This window comes from Notolepis coatsorum, assembly GCF_963971535.1.
Source record: "Notolepis coatsorum genome assembly, chromosome: 1".
NCBI lineage: Eukaryota > Metazoa > Chordata > Actinopteri > Aulopiformes > Paralepididae > Notolepis > Notolepis coatsorum.
In genome coordinates this window covers 175115763-175134744 of record NC_140165.1, presented here as the reverse complement: position 1 = coordinate 175134744, position 18982 = coordinate 175115763, and the positions used below count along the sequence as shown (strand labels likewise).

The window sequence follows — 18982 nt, the reverse complement described above, 5'->3', positions numbered from 1 at the left end:
TATTTAAATATGTCTGACTTCAACAGAATATATATAATTAGTAAACTGTCTGGGGCATTTTGTGCCCCCCTTAACTGATTTTCGACGGCATTTTGTCCATTTTCACAGGCATTATTGCCCCAAGCCCCTGTTAATTTCGAACCCTGGCTGATATACCACGCAGTGATGTTGTCAGATTAATTGACCGAAAATGCCCTTTGACTAACGTTACTGGTTGAATGCCAACATAGTTGATATACCAGGCAGAAGGCTCACCAGCTATAGAAGCTATAGCAGCTGGTGGCTAGTTGTGGAGGCTCCAGTGTCCATAACATTACTATCAAACTACAATACTGCACTGAATATCAATTGTTTCCAAAGTGCAAAGATTAGCAGGATAATTATCTACCTGATCACTGCTTGGGAAAGTATTCGGGTGGCTTTATTATTCTTAATATATTTATTAAAGTTTTTGGGCCGTTATTCGTGTGTAGTTCCACAGGATTATCTATAGGCATTTTAGACTTTATTTTGGGCAATGGGGTTTCTCATGTAATGCGTTAGGGCACAGGCGGCTTGTGTTTAATATTCATTTGTTTTACCTCCAATAAACAAATGAAGAGGGAGCTCTTTTGTCTCCTGTTTAAAGTGTAGAGTTTGCTCTTTGTATTTAGACTGTAAATCCAATAGTCTTACTGCAAAATAGGGTAGGGGTGCACCGATATGAAAATTTGCCACCGATACGATTGTTCAAGTAACACAATTGGCCGATACCGATATTTGTGGCACAAAAAAATATATATATATATATGCTTGACGTTAACTTTTTGGCTCACTAGCCACTGTGGCTAGCTGTTTTAAGTCACTAGCCACTCAGCATTTTCACTAGCCAAAAATCCCCGCACTCGCTCCCCCACCCAAAAAGTAATAAATATAGGTCATTTCTTCTTCACTAACCCCTGCTGGGGACAGTATCATTGTAATCATACTGCTACACGCCAACTGTACAACTGTGCTTCTGACTGTTGACTCCATTGTTTACTACTGCCTGCGACCAGTGACTCAGCCGCAAAAGGAGCTCCAGTTGGGGCAACGGCTGACTGGGACAAGATGGAGGGTGTAGATGTGGAAGAGTTGTGTTGAACCTAGCAATTGCATTGTTGCTCCAAACGCCGTGAACATTATCATTGACACACCTATGCCTTGGCTGTGTTGAACCTAGCGATTATATTATTGCTCCAAACGCTGTGAACATTATCATTGACACACCTATGCAGGGCTTGACGTTCACTTTTTGGCTCACTAGCCACTGTGGCTAGTGGTTTTCCAAAGTCACTAGCCACTCAGCATTTTCACTAGCCCTGGGCAGGTGTGAACGTCAAGCCCTGTATGTATAATATATTGTTTTTATTTTCATTTTTTTTTAATGAAACTACTGTATATTTTTTTAAACATAACATAAAATTAGACACACAAGCATTAATTGTAAACATCCAATGTAAATCACAGGACTATACATTCCATTTGAATCAATATAAATGTAGTTTACGAGATATATATATACCTAATACTTGCTATCTAATACAATACATACATATGCTATTGCTCGCTTCCCCCCCCCCCCCCCCCCCCCCCCCGGACCCCCACTTGGATAATTCATCCATTTTCATTTGTTTCTAACCAGGCACTACAATTCATATGCTAGCCTTTATTCTCTCCACCACTTCTAATCAGATTGCAATGCTGGTTTCACTGACACTTAAAATTCTTGCTGTAGATATCTCTAGATAAATCACATCGAGATAGGTAAGAACCCATACCTTCCGGCACATTTTATCCGGTTGAATCCATCGTGATGCTATCAGCTTTTTAGCAGCTGTGAGACCGGATAAAACTAGTCTCTTTAGCTGTATAGGGGCTGCAAACTGAAAAACATAATTCAACAGCAATACAGAGGTGTACAGGTAGCGTGTATCGCTTCCGCAACAGAATTCGCTTTCCGGGTTCCTCTGATTGGCCGCGACCCCCACGTGACCCGCCCCCCTATCCACCGCTCTGCCGCGCGCGGCAGACAGAGCGAGCGGCCGCGGACTTGCTCGCTTCCTCAATTTATACGCATGGAAGTATTGACTGAATGAATGAATGAGAACTTTATTTAACAGATTGCAGAATGGGTACAATACAGTACGGCTCAATACACACAATTGTTAAGGGGATGCAGACCAGAGAAAGACGTTTGTCTTGTTTACATCAGGGTCCCCCATTTTCAATTCATATAGAACGACTACGCCGTAACAAATCATTAAAAAAATATACACCGTTAACTGGAATATGTTGTGCCTTTACACATATGTTGGATTATGTAATTGGTTTGTCATGACAAACAAATAAAACAACATGTAGTCACTGTTGTAGCCACCTCCTCCGCGGCAGGAATACTAAGCTCCCCCTTAAGCTCCAGGAGAGAGGGGAGAGGCTGAAAACCCGCAGTTCTTGCCCGCCTGATGGGAGCCGAATCCCTGCATCCGATTTGTCTGATGAATACCCCCAACTGAGCTCTGGCTCTGACTACATGCAGTCACTGAGTGTTGTGTTGTTGTAGCCAGCAAGTAAATCGTGATTTTTTTTTTATTTGTTTGTCATGACAAACCAATTACATAATCCAACATGTGTGTAAAGGCACAACATATTCCAGTTAACGGTATATTTTTTTAATGATTTGTTACGGCGTAGTCGTTCTATATGAATTGAAAATGGGGGACCCTGTAAACAAGACAAACGTCTTTCTCTGGTCTGCATCCCTTAACAATTGTGTGTATTGAGCCGTACTGTATTGTACCCATTCTGCAATCTGTTAAATAAAGTTCTCATTCATTCATTCATTCATTCATTCAGTCAATACTTCCATGCGTATAAATTGAGGAAGCGAGCGAGTCCGCGGCAGCGGTGGATAGGGGGGGCAGGTCACGTGGGGGGCGCGGCCAATCAGAGAAAACCGAATTCCGTTGCGGAAGCGATACACTCATACAGGTATGTTCAGAAATAAGAATTCTGATAATTGCTGGGTCACTTCTTCCCAGAATATCTTAACCGGTGGGCAATCCCAATACATGTGCATAAATACTACTGTATATTTGTATGTCTCTAAATGTTTTGATTAATTGAAAATGGAGGACCCTTATGTAAAAAAGCCGAAGTCTTTTTCTGGTCTTCATCCTCCAGTCCACTGAGCTGTACTGTATTGTACCCATTCTGCAATCTGCCAATAAAGTTCTCAATCAATCAGACAAATGCATAGAAAAGCCCCCACCATAACCATATAACAAAAAATTATATTGTTTATGAAAATGTTTTAGCCCTATGCTTGACTATTATTTTAGCCATGGCGACAAATAAAATAATAATAATAAAATGAATAAATAAAATATTAAATAAATAAATAGGCTACACGTCTCTCTTTTTGTGTTACAAATTGTGCTCACCGATATGAACATACCGTAATTCCTCTAATAGTAACCCTGGCTTGTATTTGTTTCAACTGTAGCGGATACCAGGCTGCGTGTAGCTTTATGCCAAGCAAGCAGTGCAAAAATTTACCGTAGTAGCGTGCAGTAATGCGCCTTTCATTTTCCGCCGCCCAGCGCCCAGGTCGCGCGGAAATAGGCTGTCTATTGCCATTCTCTTTGACAAACTCTAACCTTAACCAGCTCCTTAACAACGCCTAAACTTAACCGTTCTAACCTTAACCAACTCCGAAACAATGCCTAACCTTAACCTTAACCTTATATTGCCATTCTCTTTGACAAACTCTAACCTTAACCAGCTCCTTAACAGCGCCTAAACTTAACCGTTCTAACCTTAACCAACTCCGAAACAATGCCTAACCTTAACCGGCGAAAGAATACACGTTAAAAAAAAATCACGTTAAAAAATATTTTCGATGGGATTCGAACTCGCCAGCAAACAAGCCATAGGATCCACAGCCATGTGTCCTTGCCAATTGAGCTATTGCTAGATACTGAATAAGGGGCGGTGACTTATATATATTGAGCTCCGCTCTCATGCGCATGCGCGGGCACCTCGCGCGAGCACGCCGGCGCACGCACGCACCTGAGCGAGCACGCCGCCGCCGGTGCACGCACGGTAGCATTTGTCTGAAAAGAAGGGCGCTTTACCGCACTGGCGTGCGGTGACGAATGCGGAAGCATTTTTGCACTGCTTGCTTGGCATAAAGCTACAGGCTACCAGGCTTGTATTAGGAGGAGGCATGTATAAGAGAGAGGCCTATATTTCTAATTTTCAAACAGATCATAATGAATAAATCAACATTTTGTGTCAGTTTGAACCCAGTAAAATGTACTGGGTTCATTTATTGAAACCAAGTACTGTATGAAATACGGTAGTAAACAGTGCAATTACAGGTGGTAAAATAGTGCAATCACAATACTGGTATAATAATAATAACTTCGTTTTATACAATTCTGAGGTAGGCTTACTCTCTTGGTAAACATTAACACCATACCATTATATGGTATTTACTGCACAGCCAGGCCAGCATATAACAACAATAACAAAATATATTGCCTATGGTAAATCCGTTGAGGGAAATACCGTAATTCCTCTAATATACATGAAACCCGGCTTGTATTAGGAGGCCGGCTTATAATTGCTTAGCTCAACAGCGCACCCGGTCATTAATAGAGACCCGGTTTTTAATTGAATACCGGTTACTATTAGAGGAATTATGGTAGGCCTCTTTACTTACTTAAAAAAAGGAAACATCAAGAAATATGTTTATGGTATTAATTCCGCCATGGTTAGGGTTGGGCATCGTTTGGATTTGAACGATTCCGATTCCGATTCTCCATATCGATTCCTGTTCTAAACGATTCTCGATTCCTATTCTTTGAGGTGCAGGTCAAAACAGGTCACAGCTTATTTCGAAGGAGTTTTTTTTTTTTTTTTTTTTTTTTTCAAAAAGAAAATCATACTATTCACATTTTCAGTTGACTTGATAATACAGTTTAATTTGGTTGCTGTACTGTAACTAGGGTATTAATTAAAGTATTCGTTTTTTACTTCCGCTATGTCCGCCATTGATTTTGACGAGAGCTAACAACAAAGCTACTAACGTTAGCTCCCCGCGGCCAACGAGTAGATTACCAGCGCTCCGCAGGATGACTAAACGAGGCATAATGATTTTACTGCAACAAATGTTATTATAAAAGCCTTTCCATACATCTGTCTGATTGAAAACTTTATTAACAGACCGCAGAATGGGCACAACTCAGCACGGGCTGAGATATGAACGAGCAATGCTTGCGATCTATCTAGGTCGTCCTCGGACGTTGCTATGGTCCGGCAAATACGCTGATGCTATTGAACGTGTAACTATATAACGTTAATGCCACAAAACAAATGCCTTTGTTAATCATAAGTAGTAACTTTGATGCAGTAGCGTGTGTGGGGGCGGCGTTGTGCCTGCAGGTCGCTTGACTGAAACTTTTTTCAAAGTTTTAACATGTGGGCCAGATTGACGCGACACAAATTGATGGATATTTATCGGCTACTGCCATCGGCACATTTGAGCTTATAGGCCGATGGCAGTCAACAAGGCACTTATCGGCCGATACCGATACCCGACCGATATATCGGTGCACCCCTAAAATAGGGCCATTCGTAATATGAGGCTGATTACTATTAGAGATGTTCGATACAATTTTTTCCTTTCCGATACCGAATACCGAATATTCTATCCCATATCTACATTCGATTTTCATGTCAGAAAATCGAAAATCAAGGCGGTCGGGTGGCGTAGCGGAGATTGCGCTAGTCACCAACGCAAGAGGCTGCGGTCTCGACTCCCGGAGTCAGCATTACCTGCGGCTTAGGCCGGTCGTCATACTAACTCGTTTGGCTGAGTTATGGGGAGGGAAGTCGAGGGTGGGCGTTGTGGACAGCGACTCCTACAGGTCAGGTCTGGGCGCCTGCTCAGCGAAAGGCAGGAAGTGGTGAAGGCAGCGTGACCTCCCACGCGTTACGCTTCACCAATGAGAGTCCTCGCTGCCAGGTGAGAAGAGAGCCACTGGCTGTCTCCACATGTGTTGGAGGAAGCATGTGGTGGACTTTAGCGTTCCTTTGTACCGACCAGTAGGAGGAACATGCGCACAACAACCGGGGAGGGGGGGGAATTGACATAACTACTAAATTGGGATGGGGAGAAAAATCGAAAATCAGGCGGAGGAAAAAGAGGATTAAAATAAATTAAAAGGAAGAGAAAAAGATTTTTATTTAATTTTTTTAAGCAAACCATTCTTATTTCATTCCTTTTTATATTTAGAGGCAGCCAAATTGATCTAAAAGATGCACATGCTACTGTTTCTGTTTGTTTATTAAAACCGGTTGATAGAAGTGCCTTTATGTGCAATACCCTTTGATTTTAATGATCCATTAACTGAATTGAACTGAAACTGAACATTTTAACTGAATTCAAACTGAAACAAAAAATAACAATATATTTTTAATTAAAAAAATATATATAATTTTTTTGGTTGGGGGGGGGGGGGGGGTCGAATATTCGATATTAACACTTTCAGTGCCAGCCATAACGTTGATTAATGTCCTTGAGTGCCATCATCCACTTCAATGATGGCGTTAAAGTGGAAATGAAGCAGTGAGCAATGTGATCCTAGTTTGTTTGTTGTGTACCTTGTGTAAGACAGGGTTCTATAATCAAATGTGAAATCTATCTTATTTGTCTGAAAAAAAATATAATATCCCTGTTTTCAACATGGGCGCCGCCATTTTGTTGCTGACAAGCAGGCTGAATGCTCCGCGATGCTCCCGAGAGCCAACTCCGGTCCCCGGCTGGTGCCAACTAGCTAGCGATCGCTCCCGAGAGCTAACTCCGGTCCCCGGCTGGTGCCAACTAGCTAGCGATCGCTCCCGAGAGCTAACGCCGGTCTGTCTGTCGAAGACCGAGGGAACCGCTTCAGCTGATTAGTGGTCTTCTGGACAAAACTTCCACCCCCAACAACATAATCCGAGGCAATGAAGTGTTCGCTGCAGATCCTCCTTCCCTGTCCAACAGGCTGGTCGCGCCGCCTGAGTGCAGCCAGCCTGAGCCAACGTGCCAACAACACTGTTTTTTTCACTGGTAGTTTGTGGAAATTAACCAACTTTCCTCTCTCTCACATGGTAAAATTAGTTTGAACAGCTAGGAGCAATACAAACGGAACCACCGCGGTCCCGTTGTTTTGTAGGCAACATTTTATTTACTGACTGACCCATTCACTATAGGCAGCTAACCAGCCGTGTATACACCCAACCAGTGGCATGACGTCAGCAACAAAATGGCCGCGCCCATAATGCTAAATGCTTCAGAAATGCACACAACAAACCGTTTTTTCTTAGAAACTGCTTATTCTTATAACGTGATTTCTTCTGTGGCTTATCTAAATACTAATGTGATGCTATGAATATGTATTTATCGCACTGCTTCATTTCCACTTTAAAAACGCATAATCTATGTTTTTTTGTGTCTAATCTGCCCGTCGCTTATCAATGACTTGTTTGCAGTCAACATTGTCGAAACTGATTGTTTTTTAATCGGTTCATATCCTTTTTATAGCATTTCGAAAAGCTATCGTTTTCTCAAATTTCCGGAAAATAGAAAGATTCCGTCATAAACGGCATTTATTGGAATATTCTCGAATACACTAGACACATTGTCATTTGTCGGCCTATTTATGAATCGTTTTCAAATAAACGCTAGATTATCGATAGTATATGTGTACTTATGCACGCTATAGAAGCGAGCTGAGAAATCGTTTCTCTTATTTCCTCAACAGCACACACACACACACACACACACATATACACATACGGGACACGCTGTTATCTCAGTGAAAACAGCTCTGATTATCATAAAACTGGTAACATAGACTCCTTACCTTAGATCAGATGTTCTCCAAAAAGATTATTCCAATTCCTGATCGCCATTCCAAATATGCTGTAAATATATATTCCAGACTGCTTTCCATCTCGCGATCACTTCCCTCGTCATCAGATCCCTCGCCAGCATAATGGAGCGAGGAGGCTCCCCCCCCCACAGATCCACCACAGATCCACCATTCTAATCGAATGGCCTGCAGTTACACAGGGATAGACGATAGGGGGCGGTATTTTCCCATCGGAGCTCCTAGAGGGGCTGCTGTACCAACGGGAGACTCGGTTGATGAAATATGAATTCAGATCCTAATAAAAAAAATCAAAACTACAATTTGCGTCAGTGGCACTCAACGGGGGGCATGAAATGATGACATAACACTAGGGCTGACCTTCGAAGCTTTTTTTGGCAATCGACGCTTTGGGGCCGAGCTTCGATTTTTTTTATTTCGAAGCTTCGGGGGAGGGGGGGGGGGGAGAAGAGAATTTTTTTATTATCTTATGTTGTGGGACTTGTACAGCATTTTGGTAAACTTTGTTGTTTTTAAATGTGCTCTATAAATAAAGTAGATTGGATTAATTAACATGACATTACATAATTATGTTGCAACCTGTGTCCATCAAGCAAACAATTATATTATATTTAATTTATAATTATATCAGATAATGCACCTACAAAAGCAGATGATTACAATTAAATTAGCCAACTTGGTAACACATTAGTCATAGCAGCATAGGCATAGCCTTATTAATGTTTTGTGTGGCGTCACCGTCGTGTACAATGATACTTACGTTTTTTAGGTGATTTGACAAAGTTGTTGTGATTAGGGATGCACGATAATTATCGGCCCGATATCAGCAATTATGACGTCATCCCGATAAACTCGATAACGTTATTGATAGCTCCGATAACGTATAATAAATTTTTTGGTTAAAAGAAATCCGGTGTGGGTGGATTTGGATGAAGGGCGCTTGTTTTTATTATAGCCTCCTCCCGTTTTGCCAGTACTGTGGTAAAACTGATGGCGTGTGGTTTAGGAACAGGGAGTTTTTCACAAATCCAGCGCTCCCTTTCTTGGCTGTGACGTAGTCACGTTACATTCGGAGACAGACAGTCGATCTGCCAATTACGTCCCACGGCTTGCACCCACCTCTTCTTCTTACCACCAATCAGAAGCTCTCGTTCGTTTATTTACCTCCGGATTGTCAGCCATTACTCTACTCAGAGCTAACGTTATCTCCCCGCCAGCCACATTGACAAGTACCAACGCTTATACATTACTGGCAAATGTCTTGTTGCACTTGTGGCAACGAGCGTTGTCAGCATTGACTTTAGTAAAATAGACCCAGACTTTTGAACATTTCGTTCTGTCCGCCATTATGAGAGCAGAGCTGTCTGTACTCGGTGTGTGTGTGTGTGTGTGAGTGTGTGTGTGTGTGTGTGTGGGAGGGGAAGAGAGGAGAGAGCAGGCAGCCCGCTCCCCGCGCAGGCAGACACACAGGCAGGAGAGATATAGACAACGGCCAACAAGATTAGTTTGCGACGTTTAAATTCCTCAAAAAAAAACTCCATAATTTCTCGAGTACCGATGACGTCGGAGCTTATAAATACTAAAAAGAAATTGATAAAAAAAAATATATATATATATATACAGTTAAAAAAAATATTATAATACAATAAATATCGGCTTGAGGAGCATAAAGTTATCGGTATCGGTGTCAAAAAATCAATATCGTGCATCCCTAGTTGTGATATGCCATTTTCTTCTGGCATATCTGGCACTCTGCTTTTTGGGCATTGTCTTTGCATATTTTAAAGTGTAACCACACGTCTGATGACTTCTTTATCGACATGTCTGCTGCACATGTCCTTGTTGTTTTCAACACAGATAATCTCCACATGCTTGTTGTAGAGAGGTGGAGTCGAGGCGCCGCTTACTTTCGTTTCATTGGAATGGAGGCGCAAGATTTGAGGCAAAAAAATATATAATTTAATGTTTGAAGCTCGTGCCATCGAACGAAGCTTTGAAGTATTTAAGACAGCCCTATTGGTATCGGAACAACTCTAATTACTATGTTCACATAAATCCAATCTATTTTTTTTAAATGTCATGATTTGGTTTATTATAAAATTATGCAAATGAATGATGTACAGAGCTAAAACAAAGGCCTGTGTGTGCAAAGGTTTATTTCCAATACAGGAGAGCAAATATGATTTTGAGATGTTTGCAAGTTTACTGTTCAAAAAGCTAAGAAAGAGATTACAAGGAGATGCGTTTCTATTGTTGGGGTTAACATGTGGAACAATGCTGATATACATTTAACATAAGTCATTCACTTCTGGTTTATATAGCAAATGTTGAGGGTTAGAAATGTGAATACTTAATTTTTTTTAATGTTGGAGGTTTAATTTGATAGAATATAGGACAGGCATAGTGTATAACAGGTTTTCCGTTAGAATTTTTTTTTGCAGGTCTGAGTGTCTGGTAGATTTCAATCTACCGGACAAAATGGGATAAATTCCGGTCAGAGCTTAAAAACAATTGATAGGCCTATATAAAGAATGACATCCTCAAGGCATTTATAATATTTTAACTTAAAACTAGGCTACTTTTGCGTATATACAGTCATTAATATATTCCAAATAAAATAAGTCCCTCGAAACTTCGTGCTGCTGCCGACTTGAGGTGTCGGTGGGCAGTCTGCCCGACATTAATAAACAGCAGTCTGTTATAATCACATTTTTATGAGCCAACGAATTCCGTTATATTGGACATTTGTATTAATTATATCAAGCGAAGAACTGAGAAATTTGGCAGAGAGAGACGGCAACATTATCGTGGGTTTGCGTGATGTATATCTCCACCTCCCAACGACTTGGTGCTGGTCATAATGTCTGCAGCTGCATGCTTTTCGCAAATCTAGCAGCTGCAAGCTCGCGCTGACAACATCGTTGTCATTATTAGACCGGCTGCTTGGTGAAGCAACGATGAAACAAATGTAATGATTGTTTCGTTCATCGCATAGGCTATTTAATTTTAGCCTATTTTAATTCAAATAATCAAATTGTGCTTAGAGGGAATTATTTTCACCGGACATTATGACCGGAGAGATTAAATATGTCGGACTTCAACAGATTTTGCCGGTCAAATACCGGTAATTACCGGCTAACGGAAACGCTGGTGTATAAGCATTATGCTTCAGCCTGTACACAGACTAGTGTTTACCTTATTTACAGTCTGGAATGATTGTGCATATTGTGTGTGATGACTGAATGAAACTACTATTATTACTACTACCACTACTACTGCTACTCTTGTGTTCTGTATTTATTAACCTTGGACTTGGAGGTGCAGAATGGATGTCATGTGTCTCTCTGTCTGTCCATCTTAAAACTAGTTGAGTGAGCTGTGAAGCTGATGTTGTCGTCTTCATCTGTTACAGCCGTTACTGAGCCTTGACCTGCGGGAGCACAACCTGAGGGACCCGAGGGAGCACAACCTGAGGGAGCAGAGCCAGGACCTTATGGAGCACAACCTGAGGGAGCTGTGCCTGAGGGAGCAGAACCTGAGGGACCTGAGGGAGCAGAGCCGGGACCTTAGGGAGCAGAGCCAGAGGGAGCAGAACCTGAGGGACCTTAGGGAGCAGAGCCAGAGGGAGCAGAGCCTGAGGGACCTGAGGGAGCAGAGCCAGGACCTTAGGGAGCAGAGCCTGAGGGAGCAGAGCCTGAGGGAGCAGAGCCAGGACCTTAGGGAGCAGAGCCTGAGGGAGCAGAGCCTGAGGGAGCCACCTCTGTTGCCTCTCAGCGCGGCCATGAGGACACCCGGCTACACGGGCCAGCCCCGCAAGGAGGCGCTCTTCTCCTCCTCCACCTCCTCTCTGTTCTCCTCCTCTCCCCACCTCTCTGTGGAGCCCTCAGACGCTGCGTATCTCTCCCCCTGCCAGTGGGGGCAGCAGTCGGACGGCGCCCTGCCTTCACGCCTCCCGAACTCCACCCGCTGGAGTAAGCCCGGCTTCTGGGCCGAGCGCTCCCTCAGCATGGTGGAGACCAGCAGCTCCGCCCACACGCTGGGCTGGCCAGGGACTGAAACCAAGCCCCCCTTCGCCTGCCCCGCTGCGCTGAGCGCTGGCTCTCTGGCCGCCTCCTCCTCCTCCTCCGCCGCCTCCCTCCTCTCCCCCTCCTCCTCCTCCTCCTCCCCGCGCTACAAGACTGAAATGTGCCGAACCTTTGCCGAGAGCGGCGGCTGCAAGTACGGCAGCAAGTGCCAGTTTGCCCACGGGTACGACGAGCTGCGGGATCTGAGCCGACACCCCAAGTACAAGACGGAGCCGTGCCGCACCTTCCACACCGTGGGCTTCTGCCCGTACGGCATCCGCTGCCACTTCATGCACAACAACGAGGAGGAGGAGGAGGCTGCCGCCTCGCGCGCCGCCCCGGCCCCGCCCCCCCGCAGACCCCCCCTCCTCAAGCAGAGCTTCAGCTTCGCCGGGTTCCCCTCCGCCCCGCAGGCCCTCCTCCAGCCCCCCCCCTCCTTCTTCCGCTCCCCCTCCCCCCCGGCCTGCGCCCTCCTGGAGGACCTCCTGTCCCACGCCCTCCTGCAGATGGACTCGGCCTTCGCGGCCTCCCCCGGCCCCCAGCCCGATCCCCGGGCTCAGTTCCTGCCCTCCCCCGACTCCGGGTGCTCCCTGTCGGGCCTGTCTCCGGCCTCCTCCCCCCCGTCTGGCCCGCAGGGTTCTCTCTCCCGCGCGTCTCTGTCGGACCCCGAGCGGGAGGGCAGCAGCGCCGGGAGCTCCACCAGCTCCCTCAGCGGCTCGGAGTCGTGCGGCGCGGCCGACGGCAGGCGCCTGGCGGTGTTCAGTCAGCTGTCTGTTCCCGACGACATCGCCAGCTTCTTCCTGTAGGAGCGGACGACGCACGCTGGCAGACGGGAGCCCCTGGACTGTGTGGCTGAATAAAGACTTGAGTTTTGTATCCCTGCGAGGACCCACTCGACCAACCGTTGGAGCTGAAAGATTTACGCCGAATGAGATTGTCCTGTTGTCTCCCTGCCGCTGGTTAGCGGAGCGCGGGACCAGAGGCGTCTGCAGCCGAGACGCATCGAGACATTTGTAATAAGCTTAGATGTGTATCGAGGCAAATGTATTGTAGTATACTGAGACGGGAGTGTTGAAGCATATATTTTAGTAGGCTGAGACGACTTATCAGACGAACAAGATGTTGTAAGTAGACGTCGATGACGTTGTAATCACAGTGTGATTGGCCTCAGTGCCACCTGTAGCTGAAGCCCAACTGAACTCCTATAGGCCGCTATTACCGACAAACTCTGAATGATCTAAAGAATGTGACGACAGCCAAAGATGCATCATCTGTGCCAAGCTCAAAGCCTTTCTTTCTACTGCGCTGGGCGAACCAACGCAATGTGACTCGTTTTTTTCTTTCTTCTCTCCGTTTTTCCCACCCGAACAAGGAAAGGTTATTTTTTTTTCCACCAACTTAACACAGTATTTTTTATTCTAGCCCGGTAAAGGTATTTCTTTTTATATTTAAGGATACATGTTGACTGCGCTGCTTCTGTTTTAAACGGTGCCGTCGTCGGGCAGGTTGTGTTGTGGAGGTCCACTGGGCGGGCGGCGTGGGCAGAGTCGCTGGGTGACTCTGTGAGGGACGCTGGTTGGCATCAGTGTTTGTCGCCCGTCTGGTCGTAGTTTTAGTCGTAGTTGGTTCTGAAGGACGGTGGACATTCTAGTTGTTCTGAAGACGTCGGTCTCTTATGTCTCCTATTCCCATGGATAAAATTGCCTGCCAACTGTAAAAATATTGAGTGACCAAAACCTAGTCTTCCCTTTTTTTTTATATATATACCTTGTTGGGAACAAAACCTATTTGGAGCGATTTCAGGATTAAGGATGCTACCTTGATGTTTCAGATTTGAATGTTATTTATATTTACAAGGCAGCTTTTCTACTTAAATCTCCCCCTTAGAACTGCTTGTTAGCGCTGCTAGCGTTATCCATTGAAGGCAAAGGGTGCTGGCTGCTAGCCACAAGCCAAGACGCTAGCCACAAGCCAAGACGCTAGCCACAAGCCAAGACGCTAGCCACAAGCCAAGACGCTAGCCACAAGCCAAGACGCTAGCCACAAGCCAAGACGCTAGCCACAAGCCAAGACGCTAGCCACCACAAGCCAAGACGCTGTAGCTTAACGAGCTGAGATGTTCTGCTGTAGCTTAACAGAGGATCTCCGGTGCTTTGAATGATAGTAATGTTCTTGTGCCCCCCACACACACACATGACCAACACCAGCAATACCCCCCACGACCAACACCAGCAATACCCCCCATGACCAACACCAGCAATACCCCCCACGACCAACACCAGCAATACCCCCCACGACCAACACCAGCAATACCCCCCACGACCAACACCAGCAATACCCCCCACGACCAACACCAGCAATACCCCCCACGACCAACACCAGCAATACCCCCCACGACCAACACCAGCAATACCCCCCCCCCTTACACACCAACACTTTTTTTGTGTGCGTTTAGTTCAGTAGTCCTGTCCCGTATGCTTTGTTAATCCAGGCTGTGTGTCTTGTTAATCCAGGCTGTGTGTCTTGTTAATCCAGGCTGTGTGTCTGTTGTTAATCCAGGCTGTGTGTCTGTTGTTAATCCAGGCTGTGTGTCTGTTGTTAATCCAGGCTGTGTGTCTGTTGTTAATCCAGGCTGCGTGTCTGTTGTTAATCCAGGCTGCGTGTCTGTTGTTAATCCAGGCTGCGTGTCTGTTGTTAATCCAGGCTGCGTGTCTGTTGTTAATCCAGGCTGTGTGTCTGTTGTTAATCCAGGCTGTGTGTCTGTTGTTAATCCAGGCTGTGTGTCTGTTGTTAATCCAGGCTGTGTGTCTGTTGTTAATCCAGGCTGCTGTGTCTGTTGTTAATCCAGGCTGTGTGTCTGTTGTTAATCCAGGCTGTGTGTCTGTTGTTAATCCAGGCTGTGTGTCTGTTGTTAATCCAGGCTGCTGTGTCTGTTGTTAATCCAGGCTGTGTGTCTGTTGTTAATCCAGGCTGTGTCTGTTGTTAATCCAGGCTGTGTGTCTGTTGTTAATCCAGGCTGTGTGTCTGTTGTTAATCCAGGCTGTGTGTCTGTTGTTAATCCAGGCTGTGTGTCTGTTGTTAATCCAGGCTGTGTGTCTGTTGTTAATCCAGGCTGCGTGTCTGTTGTTAATCCAGGCTGTGTGTCTGTTGCCTTAATAAAACGACTCCAGTGCAGAGTGCCTGTTCCGAGCATCATATTGTAGAATGTTTAGCATTTAGACGTGTTTACTAGACGTGTTTTTGGGTTTCAGATGTTTAGTTCTGAGGACGGAGGCCCTCTCATTGCCAACGCAGACCAGTTTAGTGTTAAAATGGTAATCTTTAGTAAATTAATTTCTTTAATTTATTTTAACATATTTATAGAGGACTTTTGAGTTGTTTGATCATTTCTGTATTGAGTTTAATATATTTGGTTTATTCTTTTTCTCTTTTTTTTCTTTCTTTTTTGTACCAGAAATAAAATTGTTTTTTAAAAACCATGATCAGTTGTTTCAGTTTCAGTTTTTCTTTTTTTTAAGGACAGTACACATTAATAAACATTTCTGTAAATGTGTCAGTTTTAGCCAGCTGGCTCATTCGCAACTGTACTCATTTTGGCAAGATTTTAGATTTACAACACAATCCAACATAATAGTAAAAGCAATAATAAAATACACAAGGAACTGATTAAAAGTGATTACATGTTTGATTGGTTAATAACCAGGTCTTGAGTTGTTTTGTAAAGGTGTGGTAGGCAGCACAGTATCTTATTTCAGTTGGCAGGATGTTCCAGAACTGAGTGGCTCTGACTGCAGAACAGGACTGACTGAAGGAGCTGGACCTAAACAGCACAGTGCAGTCCCCTCTCTGGGGAGATCTGCACCTAAACAGCGCACAGTACAGTCTCCTCTCTGGGGAGATCTGCACCTAAACAGCACAGTACAGTCCCCTCTCTGGGGAGATCTGCACCTAAACAGCGCACAGTACAGTCTCCTCTCTGGGGAGATCTGCACCTAAACAGCACAGTACAGTCCCCTCTCTGGGGAGATCTGGACCTAAACACCACAGTACAGTCCCCTCTCTGGGGAGATCTGGACCTAAACACCACAGTGCAGTCCCCTCTCTGGGGAGATCTGGACCTAAACGACACAGTGCAGTCCCCTCTCTGGGGAGATCTGGACCTAAACGACACCACAGTGCAGTCCCCTCTCTGGGGAGATCTGGACCTAAACACCACAGTACAGTCCCCTCTCTGGGGAGATCTGGACCTAAACACCACAGTACAGTCCCCTCTCTGGGGAGATCTTGACCTAAACGACACCACAGTACGTCCCCTCTCTGGGGAGATCTGGACCTAAACAGCACCACAGTACAGTCCCCTCTCTGGGGAGATCTGGACCTAAACACCACAGTACAGTCCCCTCTCTGGGGAGATCTGGACCTAAACAGCACAGTACAGTCCCCTCTCTGGGGAGATCTGGACCTAAACAGCACAGTACAGTCCCCTCTCTGGGGAGATCTGGACCTAAACACCACAGTACAGTCCCCTCTCTGGGGAGATCTGGACCTAAACGACACCACAGTACAGTCCCCTCTCTGGGGAGATCTGGACCTAAACGGCACCAGTCCCCTCTCTGGGGAGATCTGGACCTAAACGACACCACAGTACAGTCTCCTCTCTGGGGAGATCTGGACCTAAACGACACCACAGTACAGTCCCCTCTCTGGGGAGATCTGGACCTAAATAGCACAGTACAGTCCCCTCTCTGGGGAGATCTGGACCTAAACGGCACCACAGTACAGTCCCCTCTCTGGGGAGATCTGGACCTAAACACCACAGTACAGTCTCCTCTCTGGGGAGATCTGGACCTAAACAGCACAGTACAGTCCCCTCTCTGGGGAGATCTGGACCTAAACAGCACAGTACAGTCCCCTCTCTGGGGAGATCTGGACCTAAACGGCACAGTACAGTCCCCTCTCTGGGGAGATCTGGACCTAAACGGCACAGTACAGTCCCCTCTCTGGGGAGATCTTGTGGACCTGTTATAATAATAATAAATTGGATTTTAAGAGAGAAGCGCCTTTCTCAGACTCAAGGACACTGTACAAGGAAAGGGTAGAAAAATAGAAATTTTGGGGGGGAAAGGATTTATAAAAAAAAATTATTTGATAAAAGTACTGAGGGGTGGGGGGGCCTTGCCATTTAAGATCTTGAAAGTAGGCAGGCATCAGTGTATTTTGTCAGGTTTTCCCAGCTGAGGATTCTGTACTTGCTGAGGATGTGACTGGTGGCAAGTATGGTGTTCGGTCGAGCACCTTGAGGGCCTGTTTATACAGAGAGGGTGTCTTTTTGCATGGGTCCAGCTAGTCTGCTAGTCATACAGTTGTGGTGGATCTGTTCCTCTGGGTTCCCTGAAAGGTGCTATATATATATCTTAAGAAATTATTATAAAAAAATTAAAGTAGAAAGTACAGTACAACAAAGTTTGCTATCCAACCAGTGTGCAAATGTAACGGTAAAGTGCAATAGTAATATACAATGTACAGGTGATTAAACTGGTTTTAAGATATATAAATTAGTGCTGCTGATTAATAGTGCTAATCAGATGTATACCTATTATAGTATTAATTGTCTTTAAATGTATATTGTAGTATTAATATGCACAGGTATAAAGACACTGGTAGTAAGTCATACTGGCCAGCAGTGTAACTAGTAAGATATGTACAGATGTGTGTGTATATATAGATATACAGTAAGAATAAATATATATACAGCATTATTGTACATGCTATCATACAGAGTTATATGGGTATGCAGGTGTATAAGTAGTAGGGCTGTACCAAATTGAATTCTAAATTAACATTCGTTAAAAAAAAAAAAGTAATTGTATGTGTATTCATCAATGGGGTTTTTCTTCACAGTTGCAGATAAAGATTAGGCTACACTAATATTATACTATTATAGTATATGACTCATCATAAAAATGTAAATAAAACAACATAAATGATGTAGCCTATCTGCATCAGATCGGCGCTCCATCAAGACGTCACCATCACTTTCGTACCAACCGTGCCCTTATTGGATTATTTATGTTGACGAAACTGACGAGTTATATTCATTAAAGAAAGTTTGTTTAGTTTTTTTTTTTAATTACTAATTTAATCAGATTTACTTTATTGAAATTGAGGATTTAGTTTGAGGATATAATTTTTTTTATATATTATATATAAAAAAAATTACAAATTATGATTACGTCATAAAATATGACGACAGACATTCGAATACTTCAATAGAAGCTTTGAATGTAAAAAAAATTGCATTCGGTACAGCCCTAATAATTAGTTATATGCAGGTGTATAAGTAGGTACATAGAAGGATTATATGCAGACTAGGGGTGTAAAGGTACACGTTCCGTACCGTTTTAGTGTACCGTACCGAACGGCTGTGTAGTGTACCGAACGAATACAACGGTATGTTAACCACTAACGACCGCCCACCGGCGGCTGTTTTTTTCACAATCGAATATAATTATTATGATTTAAAAAAAAAATATTACAAGTCGATTATTAATTTCAATATAGAATATTCGTTGACAGCCCTACAAGTACAATTAGTTACTGCACACTACATCACCCACTGGTGGACTCAGGAGCCCCCACGGTTGAAAAACGCGCGCTAAAGTGGCCTTTTGAGTGGCACAAAATTAGAGGGTGTGCCCTATTGGTGCTCTTCCAATGGTCTAAACTTGACCATGTGCCCCACGGTTAAATAATGTCATGCAAAAGTGCCCTTTTGAGTGGAAAAAATTAGAGGATGTGCCCTATTGGTGCCCCTCTAATGGTTAAACGTGATCATGTGCCCCCACAGTGGAAAACATTGCACTAAAGTGCCCTTTTGAGTGGACAAAATTTGAGGATGTGCCCTATTGGTGCCCCTCCAATCGTTAAACTTGCATGTGCCCCCACAATTGAAAACATTGC

General features: G+C 44.3%; 1 protein-coding gene across 1 annotated transcript in view; it reads left to right on the top strand.

Annotated features, from left to right (window-relative positions):
• Positions 1–14361, top strand: part of LOC311231348 (uncharacterized protein) — a 30106-nt gene extending 15745 nt beyond the window's left edge. Inside the window, exon 2 of the mRNA XM_084317904.1 lies at positions 11371–14361. Coding sequence (XP_084174030.1) covers positions 11371–12828 — 1458 coding nt within the window. The 3' untranslated portion in view covers positions 12829–14361. The remainder of the gene's footprint in view (positions 1–11370) is intronic.
• The last annotated feature ends 4621 nt before the right edge of the window (positions 14362–18982 follow it).